Source organism: Guyanagaster necrorhizus, assembly GCF_019112545.1.
Source record: "Guyanagaster necrorhizus MCA 3950 unplaced genomic scaffold BT62scaffold_1, whole genome shotgun sequence".
Lineage (NCBI taxonomy): Eukaryota > Fungi > Basidiomycota > Agaricomycetes > Agaricales > Physalacriaceae > Guyanagaster > Guyanagaster necrorhizus.
The window spans coordinates 1,386,484-1,400,260 of record NW_025064880.1 but is presented as its reverse complement, the minus strand read 5'-3'; the positions used below and the strand labels follow the sequence as shown (position 1 = coordinate 1,400,260).

At 48.4% G+C, this 13,777-nt stretch overlaps 7 protein-coding genes across 7 annotated transcripts; 3 read left to right on the top strand and 4 right to left on the bottom strand.

Moving 5' to 3' along the window:
- Positions 1 to 61: 61 nt before the first annotated feature.
- Positions 62 to 1,232, bottom strand: BT62DRAFT_925422 (tetraspanin Pls1 family). Its single transcript, XM_043184810.1, has 6 exons — positions 1,090 to 1,232; positions 873 to 1,037; positions 582 to 820; positions 351 to 533; positions 179 to 241; positions 62 to 130 (listed from the first exon to the last, which is right to left on the bottom strand). Exons 2-6 carry the CDS (start codon positions 1,015 to 1,017, stop codon positions 68 to 70), a joined length of 693 nt encoding a protein of 230 aa, XP_043046380.1. The 5' UTR covers positions 1,018 to 1,037; positions 1,090 to 1,232; the 3' UTR covers positions 62 to 67.
- A 486-nt stretch (positions 1,233 to 1,718) lies between these two features.
- Positions 1,719 to 2,201, bottom strand: BT62DRAFT_925421 (uncharacterized protein). The gene is made up of 2 exons (XM_043184809.1): positions 2,060 to 2,201; positions 1,719 to 2,009 (listed from the first exon to the last, which is right to left on the bottom strand). Exons 1-2 carry the CDS (start codon positions 2,066 to 2,068, stop codon positions 1,767 to 1,769), a joined length of 252 nt encoding a protein of 83 aa, XP_043046379.1. The 5' UTR covers positions 2,069 to 2,201; the 3' UTR covers positions 1,719 to 1,766.
- Positions 2,202 to 3,699: 1,498 nt separating this feature from the next.
- Positions 3,700 to 4,569, top strand: BT62DRAFT_983772 (MBF1-domain-containing protein). The gene is made up of 5 exons (XM_043189813.1): positions 3,700 to 3,801; positions 3,905 to 3,974; positions 4,027 to 4,109; positions 4,162 to 4,324; positions 4,382 to 4,569. The coding sequence occupies exons 1-5, from the start codon at positions 3,715 to 3,717 to the stop codon at positions 4,423 to 4,425; spliced, it is 447 nt and encodes a 148-aa protein (XP_043046378.1). The 5' UTR covers positions 3,700 to 3,714; the 3' UTR covers positions 4,426 to 4,569.
- BT62DRAFT_925417 (gamma tubulin) lies at positions 4,496 to 6,401 on the bottom strand. Its single transcript, XM_043184808.1, has 9 exons — positions 6,310 to 6,401; positions 6,095 to 6,261; positions 5,863 to 6,045; positions 5,512 to 5,802; positions 5,309 to 5,464; positions 4,950 to 5,258; positions 4,776 to 4,891; positions 4,660 to 4,723; positions 4,496 to 4,610 (listed from the first exon to the last, which is right to left on the bottom strand). Exons 1-9 carry the CDS (start codon positions 6,356 to 6,358, stop codon positions 4,587 to 4,589), a joined length of 1,359 nt encoding a protein of 452 aa, XP_043046377.1. The 5' UTR covers positions 6,359 to 6,401; the 3' UTR covers positions 4,496 to 4,586.
- A 251-nt stretch (positions 6,402 to 6,652) lies between these two features.
- On the bottom strand, positions 6,653 to 8,153 carry BT62DRAFT_925416 (Extradiol ring-cleavage dioxygenase, class III enzyme, subunit B). The gene is made up of 5 exons (XM_043184807.1): positions 7,626 to 8,153; positions 7,443 to 7,573; positions 7,169 to 7,383; positions 6,980 to 7,118; positions 6,653 to 6,927 (listed from the first exon to the last, which is right to left on the bottom strand). The coding sequence occupies exons 1-5, from the start codon at positions 8,029 to 8,031 to the stop codon at positions 6,751 to 6,753; spliced, it is 1,068 nt and encodes a 355-aa protein (XP_043046376.1). The 5' UTR covers positions 8,032 to 8,153; the 3' UTR covers positions 6,653 to 6,750.
- Positions 8,154 to 8,303: 150 nt separating this feature from the next.
- Positions 8,304 to 9,557, top strand: BT62DRAFT_925414 (uncharacterized protein). Its single transcript, XM_043184806.1, has 6 exons — positions 8,304 to 8,431; positions 8,485 to 8,496; positions 8,545 to 8,656; positions 8,704 to 8,998; positions 9,046 to 9,204; positions 9,252 to 9,557. The coding sequence occupies exons 1-6, from the start codon at positions 8,360 to 8,362 to the stop codon at positions 9,274 to 9,276; spliced, it is 675 nt and encodes a 224-aa protein (XP_043046375.1). The 5' UTR covers positions 8,304 to 8,359; the 3' UTR covers positions 9,277 to 9,557.
- A 138-nt stretch (positions 9,558 to 9,695) lies between these two features.
- On the top strand, positions 9,696 to 12,651 carry BT62DRAFT_977397 (uncharacterized protein; the record flags this gene model as incomplete). The annotated part of the gene is made up of 10 exons (XM_043189271.1): positions 9,696 to 9,876; positions 9,933 to 9,952; positions 10,058 to 10,242; positions 10,294 to 11,056; positions 11,113 to 11,276; positions 11,334 to 11,374; positions 11,423 to 11,630; positions 11,679 to 12,011; positions 12,062 to 12,115; positions 12,171 to 12,651. The coding sequence occupies 10 exons, from the start codon at positions 9,696 to 9,698 to the stop codon at positions 12,649 to 12,651; spliced, it is 2,430 nt and encodes an 809-aa protein (XP_043046374.1).
- Between the last annotated feature and the right edge of the window lie 1,126 nt (positions 12,652 to 13,777).

Here is a 13,777-nt window from a genome sequence, read left to right as displayed (position 1 = left end):
AGAAACTACAAGGAATAGAAAACATTTGGGCGCTTTTCTAGTGTAACGGTTGGTCGAGTGTTTCATCTCAAACGAATCCTCTCCCTCCGCGCTTCTCATCGATCTTCTTGAAGCGTTCTTCTTCCTTCCTCTGTGGCAATATGAGTATCATGAGAGCACAAGACAGACATGCTCTGACCTTGTTTATGACACATAAAGAGGCGAGAAGAAGACAGAGCACGATCGCCATGAAGCCATAAACCTAGACAATAGTTAGCAACGCGACAGATACACACAATCACGGCCTTGTCCGTACAGTTCTAGCCAAAGGAGCTAGTCAGAGCCAGAAAGGGCCAAACAAACAAAAGGACGTACGTGAATATGTTATTAAGGGTCATATCCGCAAAAGCAGTAATGGGGGTAACACAGAAAAAGTCGGCATTGCTATCGGCGACTGAATTAAGCGTGTTAAGAAAATCGACTTGAGATTGGGTGCAGTGAGTGCCGCCGATTTCCTGATTGTCGGTGGCGTTGAAGTAACCGCAGCAATTGAACTATAAGGACATTAAAGAGGTACATTCCCCGAGACATAGTGGACTGACCTGGTCTTGGAGACTGATCCTATTGGCAGCACTCTGTTGGACCCAAATGTCATGGAAGTTGGCACGTTCATGTAAGGTGAAGAACCAGACGAAAGAGCCGATAACTATGATCCCAATTGCATCGAGCACCAAGGCATAGTTGAGGATAACGAAACCGATTGTGACATGGTTTCGCTGGACAACGGCTACGATGGATATCGCAAAGGTGACAAGCAGTGCGACGGCAAGGACGGTGCCGGCTACATAATAGGGTTAGGGTTTCAGGAAAGAAAAGTGCGATCAAAAGCGTACCCGTCAGATCAGAGTTGGAAAGAACCATGTTCATTAGTATGTTGGGTGCCCGCCATACGATGGAGAGCGCGAGCGAGACGACGCCGGCGGCAAGAAGGCAGACGTCGACAAAGGCCCACGCACCCATCAGCTTTCTGGACACCATTGTGATTGCTTGCTAAAAGGCTATCATAGATAATGAATGGCTGGCAATCAGATGTTATTCGAGCAGACGCACCAGAGAATGTGTAGAAAAGAATGACTCTTCCAGAGAGAGCTCGAAAGGCAAAGATACAGAGGCGGCTGTAGCACCAGGCGACGTATTGGAAGGCGAAAAAGAAAGGAAGGGCGTTCAACGTCCTGCAGAAGTACACTGCAAAGGCAACGACGGTGAGACTGCCTCGAACGAAGAGAAAGGAGAAAAGAGATACTTGCCAACGTTTCACACGGACGGGACGATGGTTGTTTAGTGGTTGTCATGGTCACGTGCGACCGATCGGCTTGCCATTCAATATTGGGGCCTAGGTTAGTCTGCACGTTGGGAACGACCACACTACAACCACACTGATTGAGACCGAGTAACGCGTTAGTTTCTGACAATAATGGGTGACTTCCCGCAGCATTTAGAAACATAGATTATTTTCTAAATCAGAGATGCCGAGCGATGCCGATATAACAAATTGGATGAGCGCCACAATTTGATGGGAAACACCCTCGTCTAGATTTTAGTCTAGACGACGGAATAAACTATTCGGGAGCCCCGCTCCCAGGGGCTCCTGGCATTGCTTATTCAGGAGCCCCGCTCCTCCCCGGCGAGGAGCACCGGTACGGCGGCTTTCCCGGAACGTTGGCATGTGTGATGAAATGATGGGATCATGGAATTTGTCCGACAGGATTACCATACTGATACATTATCTACCGAGAATTCAAGTTTTGCAAACTAGGGCAATTAGGACGAGTATGGCCTTGAATCTGGCAATAGCCACACCGGCGTCCAGATACCACTGCATTCTCAGAAACCGCTGCATATGGATCTCGGCGTGGGGCACCTCCACCTCCACGAGGATGACCTTCCAGAGCACCTGTGAGCCGCTGAGTATGTGGACGACCAACTGGATTGAGAGCTGGTGGATCTTGTAGTCCGTTCTGTCTTGATTGCTGGATACTGAAATGTCAACTACAATACAATGGACAGAAATGGATTTGACCTTGTTCATTACTACCCCCTGCCCAGTTTTCATTGAGAATACATGGCTCAGTGTGTCCCAGCTGTTGATGTTTGGGATTGAGATAAGAGTTGTAGACCAGTATAGAAGAGTTGTATTACACAACTGTAGTTGGGGTTTGTAGCAAGTTCCTTCAACATTGGAAAAATTCTAACTACCTATATACTACAAGTTATGTGTTTCTATAGTATTCTAGTAAGTTCCTACACTGTCCCAGAGTCTCTGTGCGCAGTCAGCAATGAACTAACTTCAGTACTTTCATCATCTCGAAGTTTCCGGATTTTTCCGGATTGATGCCGAGTCCGGCATACTATATTTGGTATGCTCGATCATGCTCGATCATTCTCGAAAGCCATCTTGGCAAGCAAGGAGTGGAACACATGAAATTACAACATCAGAGATAACTGCTACTCTAGAGTACAACAGTACAAACTATATTGATTTCTCGGGTAGACTGCTTCGACTACAGGTTCTGGCTCAGGGCCATGTCCGACGAGCGGGGGGGCATGGCATGGCATCATGACGGTCGTCATGTGCATAGTGCGCAGCCTCCGGCTTGGATCGGTCCTCCGGCCGAGGCAAAGTCTTCAGAAACTCTGGGGCTCCGCAGGAGCCCCGGAGGAGCCCCTGGGAGCGGGGCTCCTGAATAGTTTATTCCCTAGACGACCCCTCCGACCCCCCCTTCTAAATCTAAATTATGTTTCTAAACCTTTGATAACCGCATTTGGCAATTCCATCAATCTCGATCTATATTTGGACCTGTTAGTTTCCGAGGCGTCTTCTTTCACTCACGTCGCCTCTCATGTACCTACCACTGTCCTGCCGCGCCTGTCTTCAGTCCTGTTGGAAATCCTCGGTGTTGCGCAGGGTAGACTCCAGGCTGGTAAGGCCAGATGGTATCTAGAATTTACTACAACTTTCTCTTTCTCTCGGGCTTACTCATCAACTCTCGGCATGATGCCGGATTGCCCTTTCTAGAACTTTCCAGCAAAATCCCAACAAGTCCAAAGCTCATTTTTGCTCTGCTAGCCTTGTATCCTTGTATTGAATCTTTGGTGGACCTAACAAATACTGTGAAGTGTCTATAAGGCTACTTCCCAGCTACTTTCTTGAGAACCGACCATTTTTTTCCATCCCAACTACTGTCTTTTTCATACCCGACTCGGGTAACTTTCTGAAATTCATGGCAGTAACAAACTTGTAAGGCAGTCCACTTCGGATGCCTATCGAGGCCTATAAAGTCCAGGATTAAAGGAAAGTAACACCTATCTCGCCTTTGTCTCTCGTTTCGGCCTCAGCTAACCCTCACCGATCGCTGTTTGTGTTTCCAGACCTAAATTGGTTTACGGTTTAGAAATATAAATTCTAAATGATTTCAAATTGGGACTTTGATGGATTTAGAAAATAATCTGTGTTTCTAAATGCTGCGGGAAGTCACCCAATATTCCACAGCACTTTGTTAGACCCCTCTTCAATCAATCACGCTGCCGATGAGCTACTCCGGGCCGGATTTCCATAAACAGTTGTGCACAGGATTTGTAACATCGTCTCCGAGTTCCGATTTGGAGTCAAAGTGACCGTGACGAACCACTCACTCCCTTCTTCTCGTACTACCATCTGCCCTCCACCACGCTATCATGAGCGACGACTGGGACACCAAATTGGTTATTGGCTCCAAGAGACAGGTAGCCAAAGTCACCAAGAAGGATTCAGACCTCAATGGTATGTATGCGCGTTTCCCAACCTTCCCCGCATTTTTCTAATCTTCCGTCCAGCCGTACGTCCAGGCAATACCTTCCAGCGAGCCAAACTCACTTAGTACGACAGGCTAGGAGAGCAGGTGCCGTCGTAGGTACTGACAAGAAAATAACAGCGGGTGGCAACAAAGCCCACCAGGGTGCGTATGATGCATCCACTACTACAGTCACCAGTCTCATCGTTATCCACAGGAACCGACCATCAACGCATTGCAAAACTTGACCGCGAAAACGAAGTTGCCCCTCCCTCAAAGGTCGCTCCGTCTGTTGGTCGCGTGCGTGCCTTGTGTTTCCTCTGCAAAGTTTCTAAACTGATTCATCAAATAGGCTATGCAAACCGCACGAATGGATCTCAAACTTTCGCAGAAGGATGTCGCTCAGAAGATTAATGAGAAGCCTTCTGTACTGCAAGACTATGAATCGGGAAAGGCCATTCCCAATCCACAGATCCTCGGAAAGCTCGAACGGGCTCTTGGTGTAAAACTTCGGGGTACGTGCGTTCTAGATGATTCATGTTCCGTGTTGCTGACTTCGTCTCCGTTCATAGGCTCCGGGATTGGGGAAAAGCTGGGAGGGTCCAAGAAGTCATGAGCATCTTGTTCTCTCCCACTCCTTCGTGTTGACTGTGTAGAGCTTGTTATCATGTTTTGTTGAATAGATGCTTTTAGCCATTTGGATAAGATTGCTATGTTCAATACTACAAGAGATACAAGGCAGATAACTATCGGAGATGCAAATGGAACGGAGCCGAATCATGACGCGTCCTCGGGACCACCCTAAGGTAAGTAATAAGTCCACAGCATTCATCTAAAAATTCGCACTTGCATATGTGATATAATCAGGACTTTCACAGGCTTTGTACTCTTTCAGCAGCTCCTCGCACGTTGCTCTGCATGGGAAAATCAGCCAAGACCCAACAACAGTTACCAATGAAAACATACCGTGCATCATCAAATTCTTCCAGTCCATTCTCAAACATCTTCTCCTTCTTGTACTGCTCCATGAACGCATTCCGCTTTCTCAGTCGGTCAAATTGGTCCAGCATACGCTTGAATAGCTGGAAAAAAAAAAAAAAAACTGAGCATGAAATGTCAATGACAAGACGACATACGCACCGAGGCAATACTGGTATGGTTAGCGAGCATCAGCCCGCTAACACGGTGATTCGTCTGTATGTAGGGTGATCTTCGCGTTAGCGCTACCTGTATCGAAGCCGGACCCCATGGGATGAAGTTGGCGAGTTGCCGTTCTCGGATCCGGAGGAGAGACTGATGTACATCAGTAGGATCAACATCTCCCTGGATGATATTCAATATAGAGATGTAGCACGCTGTTTTGCTCGGAGTCGTAGAGACCATGCGGTTCTTGGGCTGCAAAAGACGGCGCATGACATCCAGGACAGTTGTTCGTCGAATGGGTTTTGCCTAGTGACTAGATTAGAACGATAACAATGATCAAGCACTCAATAGCGCGCCTTGTCAATCTGATCGCTGGTAAAGGGAGTGTAGGAAGTCATTAAAAAGTGGCATCGAGGCGTTGGGATCAGAGACGCGATTATCCCAACCAGATCATTGTTCATGTACCCAGGATAGCGAAGCGTCTGCGTGCTAGCTGCCATTACGGTTGATACCTACATAGCTTAGCAGAGCCATCCCAAAGGAATGCAATGGCACCCACAAGCTGATTTGTCTGGTCAAATGTAGGAGTCTGCACATGCAGCCTATCCGCCGATATACGCGCCAGCGCGCCGTTATCCAGTACCACCACGGAATCCGCATGGTTCACAAGACGTTTGAGTGTCAATATCGAGTTGTAGGGTTGCACCACGACGTCACCCTCCTGGGCATTAGGAAAGACACTATATGTCTGTATGAGTTTCTTTGGGAATTTGTCATTTAGTCTCTCGAGAAGGAAAGATCCAAGCCCAGAGCCTGTTCCGCCTGCTATTGAGTGCATCAGCATGAAGCCCTGAGATTATGGGAAGCTTTGAGATGCGAAGACAGATGGTGAGGAGAAGTGCAAGCGCACCTCTAGCGAATCGCTTCCCTCAGCCTCGCGGTCAACCATCTCCATGACCTCCTCGTATATCCTTTCACCAGCTGCGTACCCTTGTGCCCAGTTATTTCCCGCACCACCACCATCCTTGGAAACAAATATGTTTTCGGGGTTGTAAAGGTTTGCATACGGTGAAGCCAGGATATTGTTAATGACCTTACAGAGTAGCTAAGTAGACGGGAAAGGGTGAAGCTGCAGAACTCACTCGCGGCTCGAGATCGACCAGGATAGCGCGTGGGATGTAGTGCTCGTCATCGGCCTGATAGAAGAACACGTCCTTCCTGTCACCTCCTTCGGTGGCCCATTCCTCGAGGATGCCTTCCTTGTTGATGCCATGTTCAGCGCAGAGGCGCTGCCAGTACACAGAACCCACTAATTCGATGTTAGATGGTAAAATGAACATTCATAAAGGAACTTTACTTTGATTGCCACATTGGCCTAGCTGCACTGTCACGATTTCTCGGGGCATGGTCGTGACAAGGTGGAGGACGCGAGAAACGCGTGAATCAAGGCGTTGCCAAGCATGTGTCAATTTTCTTGAGTACTATTTAGGCAATGACCACCAAGTGTTAGATGGAAGGAAAATTTCCGTTAGTTGTTCGGATAAACTGTTATCTCATATGAAATGTATGATATTTCGGACTGAGTCGGTTGGTACAGCAGATAAGCACCAACATACTCCTCAGGAAAGGATGTGCAACAACCAGGGCCTTACAGAGCTTTGATGAACTCATCATGAATCCGGTCCTCAGAGTTGGTCAGAGGGAGATCGAGGTTTCATTGATGCCCAAAGTAATCGACATAGGTGTAGATGTTCCATTAAAATATTTAGAGATTAAGCACCTAGTTGCATTGCATTTACTACACTCCGAATGCTATAGTGGATATCCCGTACAATGCATTCAGGATCTTGACTTTACCCGTTTCTGCGGCTCCTGCTGCAATGTACAACGGAACAAAGTGTTCTTCTCTGGGGTTGGCTGCACGGAAGCCAGAGTGCTTGGTGAGGTTGAACATGGCCTGTTTCCGCTCTTCAGGCTACCAACAGAGGGTTAGATCTTAGAGGAGTCGTCAATGAACGGGGCCATACCTCAGGTATCGCCACGGCATCTAGAATAGCCTTGTCAAAACTCTTGACTATTGACTTTGCTGCATTAGGATCAAAGGAAGAAAAGTCGCGTAAATTGTGGATAAGTAACCCTCCGCTAAGGACAAGTATGCCTTCTTCCCTGGGGAGGTAATGTGTCATTGGATGGAACAGGCTTCTGAGAAATCTAACCTCAATGCAGCCACTGTCTTGCCGAGCTTCCAGTTCGCTTCGGGGGACATGGAGGAATCGATGGACACTTGAACGATAGGCGTGTCCATGAATTCTTCACCAAACATATATCTAAATGGAACAAAGACGCCATGATCCAGCCCAGGTCCCTCGAAGCCACGTCCATCTTCACCGCGGGATTCGAGATTGGTAGTGGTGCGGGCGAGATAGTTGGCCTGAAAGATGTCAAGAGAATAATGTCAAGAGGTTATATTTGACAGACGCCGCTCTATACCTGTTTGTACAACTGCACGATCCGCTGCGAGATTGCGGAATCTCCTTTTGATCTAAACTTCAATTTATACAGTTCAGACGGGAACCCGTAGTAGTCCATCAACAACGGGTTCTCGGAACCATAATCGGTCACTAAAGTGGATGTAAGGAGAAGCAGACGGATATTTGGTCACCGGACACGAACCCAGTCTTTCGCCCAGTGTCTCCCAATGTGCGCTAAACACGACGATTCCGCGAGGCTTGTACTTTTGCAAAAGGACGGGACCAAAGTCCTTGAGGAATGTTGCAAGAGGACCCTTGGGCCCCTGCCAATCTGTGAGGCCTCCACCGTGGCTCAGGTGCTCCGGATAGGCGAGAAAGGGACTGCCGTGGGCGTAGAAGAAAGCGGGTATCTTGTCTGGTGTAGATGGGAGCGAGTCTAACGCGGCTTTCCACTCGGACTGATTCACCGGAAGGGGTGACGTCATGACGGACCGGAGGTTTGGAGGACGCTTGAAGAAAGTGGCACGCGGGAGGAGAATGATGGCGGATATGACAGAGATCAGAAACAGGACGACGAGTTTCGTGGACGTGGACGTGGACGTGGACATGGACTCGTGGCTGTCGTCCTGCACCTTTAAATCTGACTGACTGCGTTACTAACCCTGACGTGAACACCATTACGCAGTCTGACAAAGCCCACCATGCACGCGTCCCGAACCTCGTAGCCAATCAGAATCAGGTTCGTCGGGTTTATCCCGCTAGCTTGGATCCTTACCCCCACTTTAATATATTTACCTCTCAGGATACGTGGCACCCTCTATGATGGCTTTATAAGCTACACACACAGTCATGCCACAGTCAACTAATCAAGACGACTACGAGCTTCTCCTTCCACCTGGCCAAGACGACGACCACGACGACCATCCACAGCTGCAAATGGGTTACGAAGAGCAACTTGTCAAGCCAGAGGACCGCAAGGGTGATGCGCTTGCTTTGTATGCCGCTTTCGTATGTCAATCGCTTTTCGTATGCCATTGCAGAGGTAATCCTTTCGTCGGCAGGGTGCTACAGGCGTATGTCCTTTTTTCTGCGTCTGTTATCCTCATCAATATCGTCTGCAGCTCTTCCTACTCGTCTCCTGGATCACTGTCCTCATCAACGATCCTACAAAGGTCCCTTGGTTCTCTTTACACCCGACGCTTCAGTCCCTGGCTCTGAGTTTCATCGTCTACGGTTCGCCAATCTCCAATATCGCCTCTCAGGTGTTCACACTCAAACAGGTATCCTGACTCTCCAGCCAACCTCTCAGCCAAAAACCAAAGCCGCTGGTCTGAGCCGTCATCAACTTGCCATCGTTGTCTGCGCATTCCCGATAGTCACCATTGGTACGTTTGCCGTCTGGTGGAACAAGCATATCCGCGATCACGATCACTTTACCACTTGGCACGGAAAGTTGGGCTTGTTATGTATCTGTTGGGTGCTCCTCCAAATTGCCATTGGCGGAGGCAGTGTGTGGTTTGGCGGCGCTGTCTTTGGCGGAGGAATGAAAGCGAAGCTGATTTGGCGATACCATAGGTGGGTGCATAGGTTTGGCTTCCTGTATGCGTCTGATTTTCGACTAGGATATCCGGTTACATCTTGTTCCCTCTCTTACTCTTGACGGCCAATTTTGGGGGCTTGTATTCGAATTGGGGAACAAAGTATTTGTCGCTGCCCATACGCGTAATTGTGTATGCTATTGCGCCGCCTGTAATTCTCCTTGCTATATACATTCGCGTCAGGTATGCCGATCTTTGTTATGATATTCTTGTACTAATCGTGGTTCTAGACCATCCAAAATGAATATATTCTAGAATATAACAATATAGATTTTCTCCCATGATTTAATACGCCTCAATTCGCTGCAGCACATCCGTATCCTCAGACTCGAAGCAAACATATACATGCTGTTGAGGGGCAACCTGAGAATGGCGCGCTCTACGACCTCTCGTCATTCCTTCGTGTCGCCGCCACAGTGTAGAACGGGCCGCTAATCATCTTCTTTAATACGACTCGTTCAACAGTCTTCTGCGAAATGCACCTTGGTGGACAGCTGCGCCTGTGTCGTCCCTGACGATTTCCTACTTTCCCTTGAATGTTATTTTTGTTTCTATATGTCTTTGCCAAATGTAGTTCACATAATTTTGAGATTGCCGTTGTGGCAACATGCAATGTAATTTCACGGAAATTTCGGCACGGTACCTGACTTGATCTTCGACTGCCATCTACCACCATGGAACCATCCGTTCCGCTCAAGTATTCCATCACCCAAGGCTCTCCTCACAGTGGTCAATATGCACCTGAAAACATCCTCGTCGACAATCCATCAGACCAGTCAAGCAGATGGAGTGGTGCAACACATGGTGCTACAAAACAGTGGATACTGTTACGCCTGGACTCGCTCGCCGTTGTCAGTTGAGTGTCCAACCTCGTCCATAGTGTTGCCCTGCTGACATTGTCGGGAATCAAGAGAGCATAACTTTTGGAAAGGTGCGCTGTCCGTCGGTCCATGCTATCCAATGCTAAATCTGGGGCGGCCCAGTACTTTAAAGGTACGGGCTCTTCTCGGCCATATAGATCTGCAGATTGAAGTAGAATCCAGCTCATCCGTGCAATGTGAAGGAATTCCAGGTGTCTGTCGGAATGACGGAAGACAACATGACTGAAATCTTTCGTGGCATACTCAAGAACGACAGCATATCCGAAACATTCTCCATCCGACATACCAACAACTCTGGTGTATGTTTTCCTACGCGCTTCGTAAAGATAATACCCATATCGTGTGTCCGACTTACTGTGTATTTTGTATCATTCCTTACTTTCAAGAACAGTTCCCATTCGCCTGGTTTTCATCCTTCGATATGGTTCGTCTCCTTGACAGGCATCTCGGACCACGCATATATCCAGAGCGTCCAGAAGGAATACGACGAGTTTCGCGAAACGACTGCCCTCCGGCTCATCCTCAAGCACCTACGGCAACGCCGGCTTCTCTCTCCGTACATGGCCATCGTCGAACGCGCCGGGCTCCGTGTCGAGCATCCTCTTGTCTCTGACCTCTACGATGCTATCGTACTGTGCGGGAACTGGGACGATGCCGAGCGTCTCCTCATACAAATGTCAGACGCAGGCCTCTTTACAGAGTACCTCCAATCTTGCCAGCCCCATGGCGTATGGCAGCGACTTCATGGCACTAATGCAGACGGAGATGTCCCTTGCCCTCGTGGTGGTCACGCCATGTGCATCGACACTGCGCGGAGCATCATCTACATGTTCGGTGGCTGGGATGGACAGAAGAGTTTGGACGATTTCTGGGCCTACGATATCAAGGATGACAAGTGGCGCGTTCTTTGCCACAGTACCTCTTCAGAGCAAAATGCGCCGGGAGCACGTTCTTGCCATAAAATGGTGTTCGACTCAAAGACCGGAAGTATTTATGTATTTGGGAGACTGGGTGATGGTGATTCATTGAGGCCCGAGAACGATGCGAGAACGGAAACACCCACGGCTTCTGCTGTCCCCTGTTCAGAGTTTTATAGGTATCACACTCGTGGCGCAGATTCTGGGAAATGGGACTATCTGGCATTTGATACCGCGGTGCGCTTTGTTGTGTATTACTGGATGAAGATCAGCTGATGCACAGATTCATTTAGGCATCAGGCGGGCCGCCTCTGATATTTGATCATCAAATGGTTATGGACAGCGATGCTCAGATTCTCTACGTCTTCGGTGGGCGAGTTGTAGACAACGATGTGGCCGTCAAGTATTCGGGACTCTACAGTTACAACGTGCGCCTGAGCAAGTGGAAGCATCTTCAGTAATTTGGTCCATTTTTTCTTTGCTTTCTGTCACTGACTATAAACCATTCACTCAGTCCGACAGAAATTTCTGGCAAGAGCATTCCTTCTCGCTTCGGTGAGTATATATGGTTGTGTTCATTGATATCGGTTGATGTTGCTCCAGGACATTCAATGGTACTCGAGCCAACAACGAAGACGTTGTTCATCTTTGCTGGCCAACGAGATGATAAGTACTTATCTGATATGTATGCCTACGACATTGCCACCAACATCGTCACGGAGCTATTTTCGAACTTCACTGCTTCTGGAGGGCCGGATGCTTGCTTTACCCAGCGAGCCGTCATTGATCCTCGCTTGAAGGAGTTATACATGTGAGCATGATGTATCCCACCTTCACACAATGTTTTAATCCCCTGAAGATTTTGCGGTCTTACACGGGCTCCTCATGCTGGTTCGTTGACCGTTCTACCCTCAGATCCGCCGAATTGGGTCTTTCGGTACCATTCACGACCGGGACGATGGGTTAAAGTTCTCCCCGAGCAGCAGGAACGAAAGAATCACCACCCGTGTCAAGAACCTGTTCCCCGGTATGCGCATCAGGTGGTGTACGATCCAAATGTGAAGACGATGTTCATGCATGGTGGGAATGCCGGTATCACTGGGGCCATGGAGCGTGCCACACACGGAGATGACAAAGAGGAAGGCGGAAAGGAGACGCGACTTGACGATTTCTGGCGCATGAACCTTGTTCGGTATGTCCTCTTCCAGATCATCGTCTGTATCCCAAGTCTGATGAATGTAGACCAGCAGCCAAGGAGATAATACGTAGAGCGAAGTTCCGGGTTCGGCAACAACAGTAAGCCACCTTCCGCCTCGTATTATATGACCACTCAATCACGCCGCTCTGATAGGTTCCGGGAAATGAGCGAAACGGTATCTCAAGTGAAGGCTCTAGCATTCCTGCAAACGGACGTGTCGAACGTCGTGGATCACAACGATCCAACAGAAACAGAGCTATTCCGGTCATTACTCACACACCTTTTGACACCTCAGTTGCCTATGCCAGTAGCCCAGAAATACCCCTCAGAGCATGAGGATACGCCTCCAAGAAAGCGCTCGCGCCCGAATACGCCGAAGGATGATACTGAGGTGTGGACGAATGATGTATTGGGCGCGATTAAATCGCCGACTGTTGCTGGCATGGAGCGTTTATCGATTAGTGGCGATTCACTGCGGCACCGCGCGGACCCTGTCGAGTCAGAAGGGGAGATGGACTCTGAGCGGTTCAAGCAGAGGACTGAGGTGTTTGAGGAGCTGCTGGTGTATGTGTCAAGTGACGCGAAGCAGCCTGACAGGAACTTGCTGGATTTGGTGAACGCCGATGGTGTGTAAGTAATAGAAGAAACGTGTGGTTTCTGTCCCTTTAGACTTTCTGTTATCTTGCTATGTGTGCATTTTGTATTTTGGAATGGGATTTGGGTGATTTTTATGCACTTGTGAGTTGCACATTATCAAGACTTGAATCCTTCTTGACTTGTGGTCTAGGTTTCTAAGCTTACATGTGAGTTTTATATGACTGAGGTTGCCTCTCCGAGGAATGCCATAGTCGTTGACCGGGCTATGGATGCACCCTACTAATATCCAAGGACCTTTTGTCTCTCCACAGCACCTTCTCTCACTATTTCCACTTGCTGAAGGTCCACTGGCAGAGATTTTCCGTAGCTAGCCTGAGTCACATAAGACAGATCAGGTACATAATGAGTCAAGAACAAATGGGAACTTGTCGAGGCCGGCAACTTGCACTGGAAAATTTTCAAATAAACGGATGGATCGGAGGAAAGGGGACCAGGGACGATACTCCAGAGCGCACGCGCCATCGTGGCTCTAATTGGAAATATGCGCCTTCGGCTTTTCGGGACTAATTTGTTTACTTGGCCATATCACCATCCAAGGTTGACCGTGGATCAGAAGAAGACTGGTTACGACTGCAATATTGCCAGATCGGCTGTCTTTATGAATATGTACAATTGTAGCGAGTTGTATTGAGCATAGTGTTGCATTACTTGTTGATTGGGAACATTGAGAAGGGGGGGGGGGAATTATTGATCTTGCAATGCGGTTCGCGGGATGGTCGTGGGCCTTGACCCACAACTTGGCGCCGGAAGCGGCTGAAACACTAAGGTTGCTGCATGGAGGTTAGCCCATAATTGTCCTTATGATCTTCATTGTTAATTAATTCATCATCTGTACTGAAGAGAAGGTGAATTAAGGTATATGTAGACGGTGACAAAGGTCGAACAGGGTTCATGTTGGATCACAAACAAATCTAGCCTAGAGCGTATCGCAAAAGGCCAGACCATCCACCTTTGATGGAGCTACTTATGAGGCTATACTGAATGCCGTAACATAACCCAGAGTGAGATGGTAACATCATACCGAAAGGCATGGATACCTTCTGTGACGCAGAGGAGTCTATGTTTAACCTCATCAATATATGATATCAAGCGGTTTATTTTAC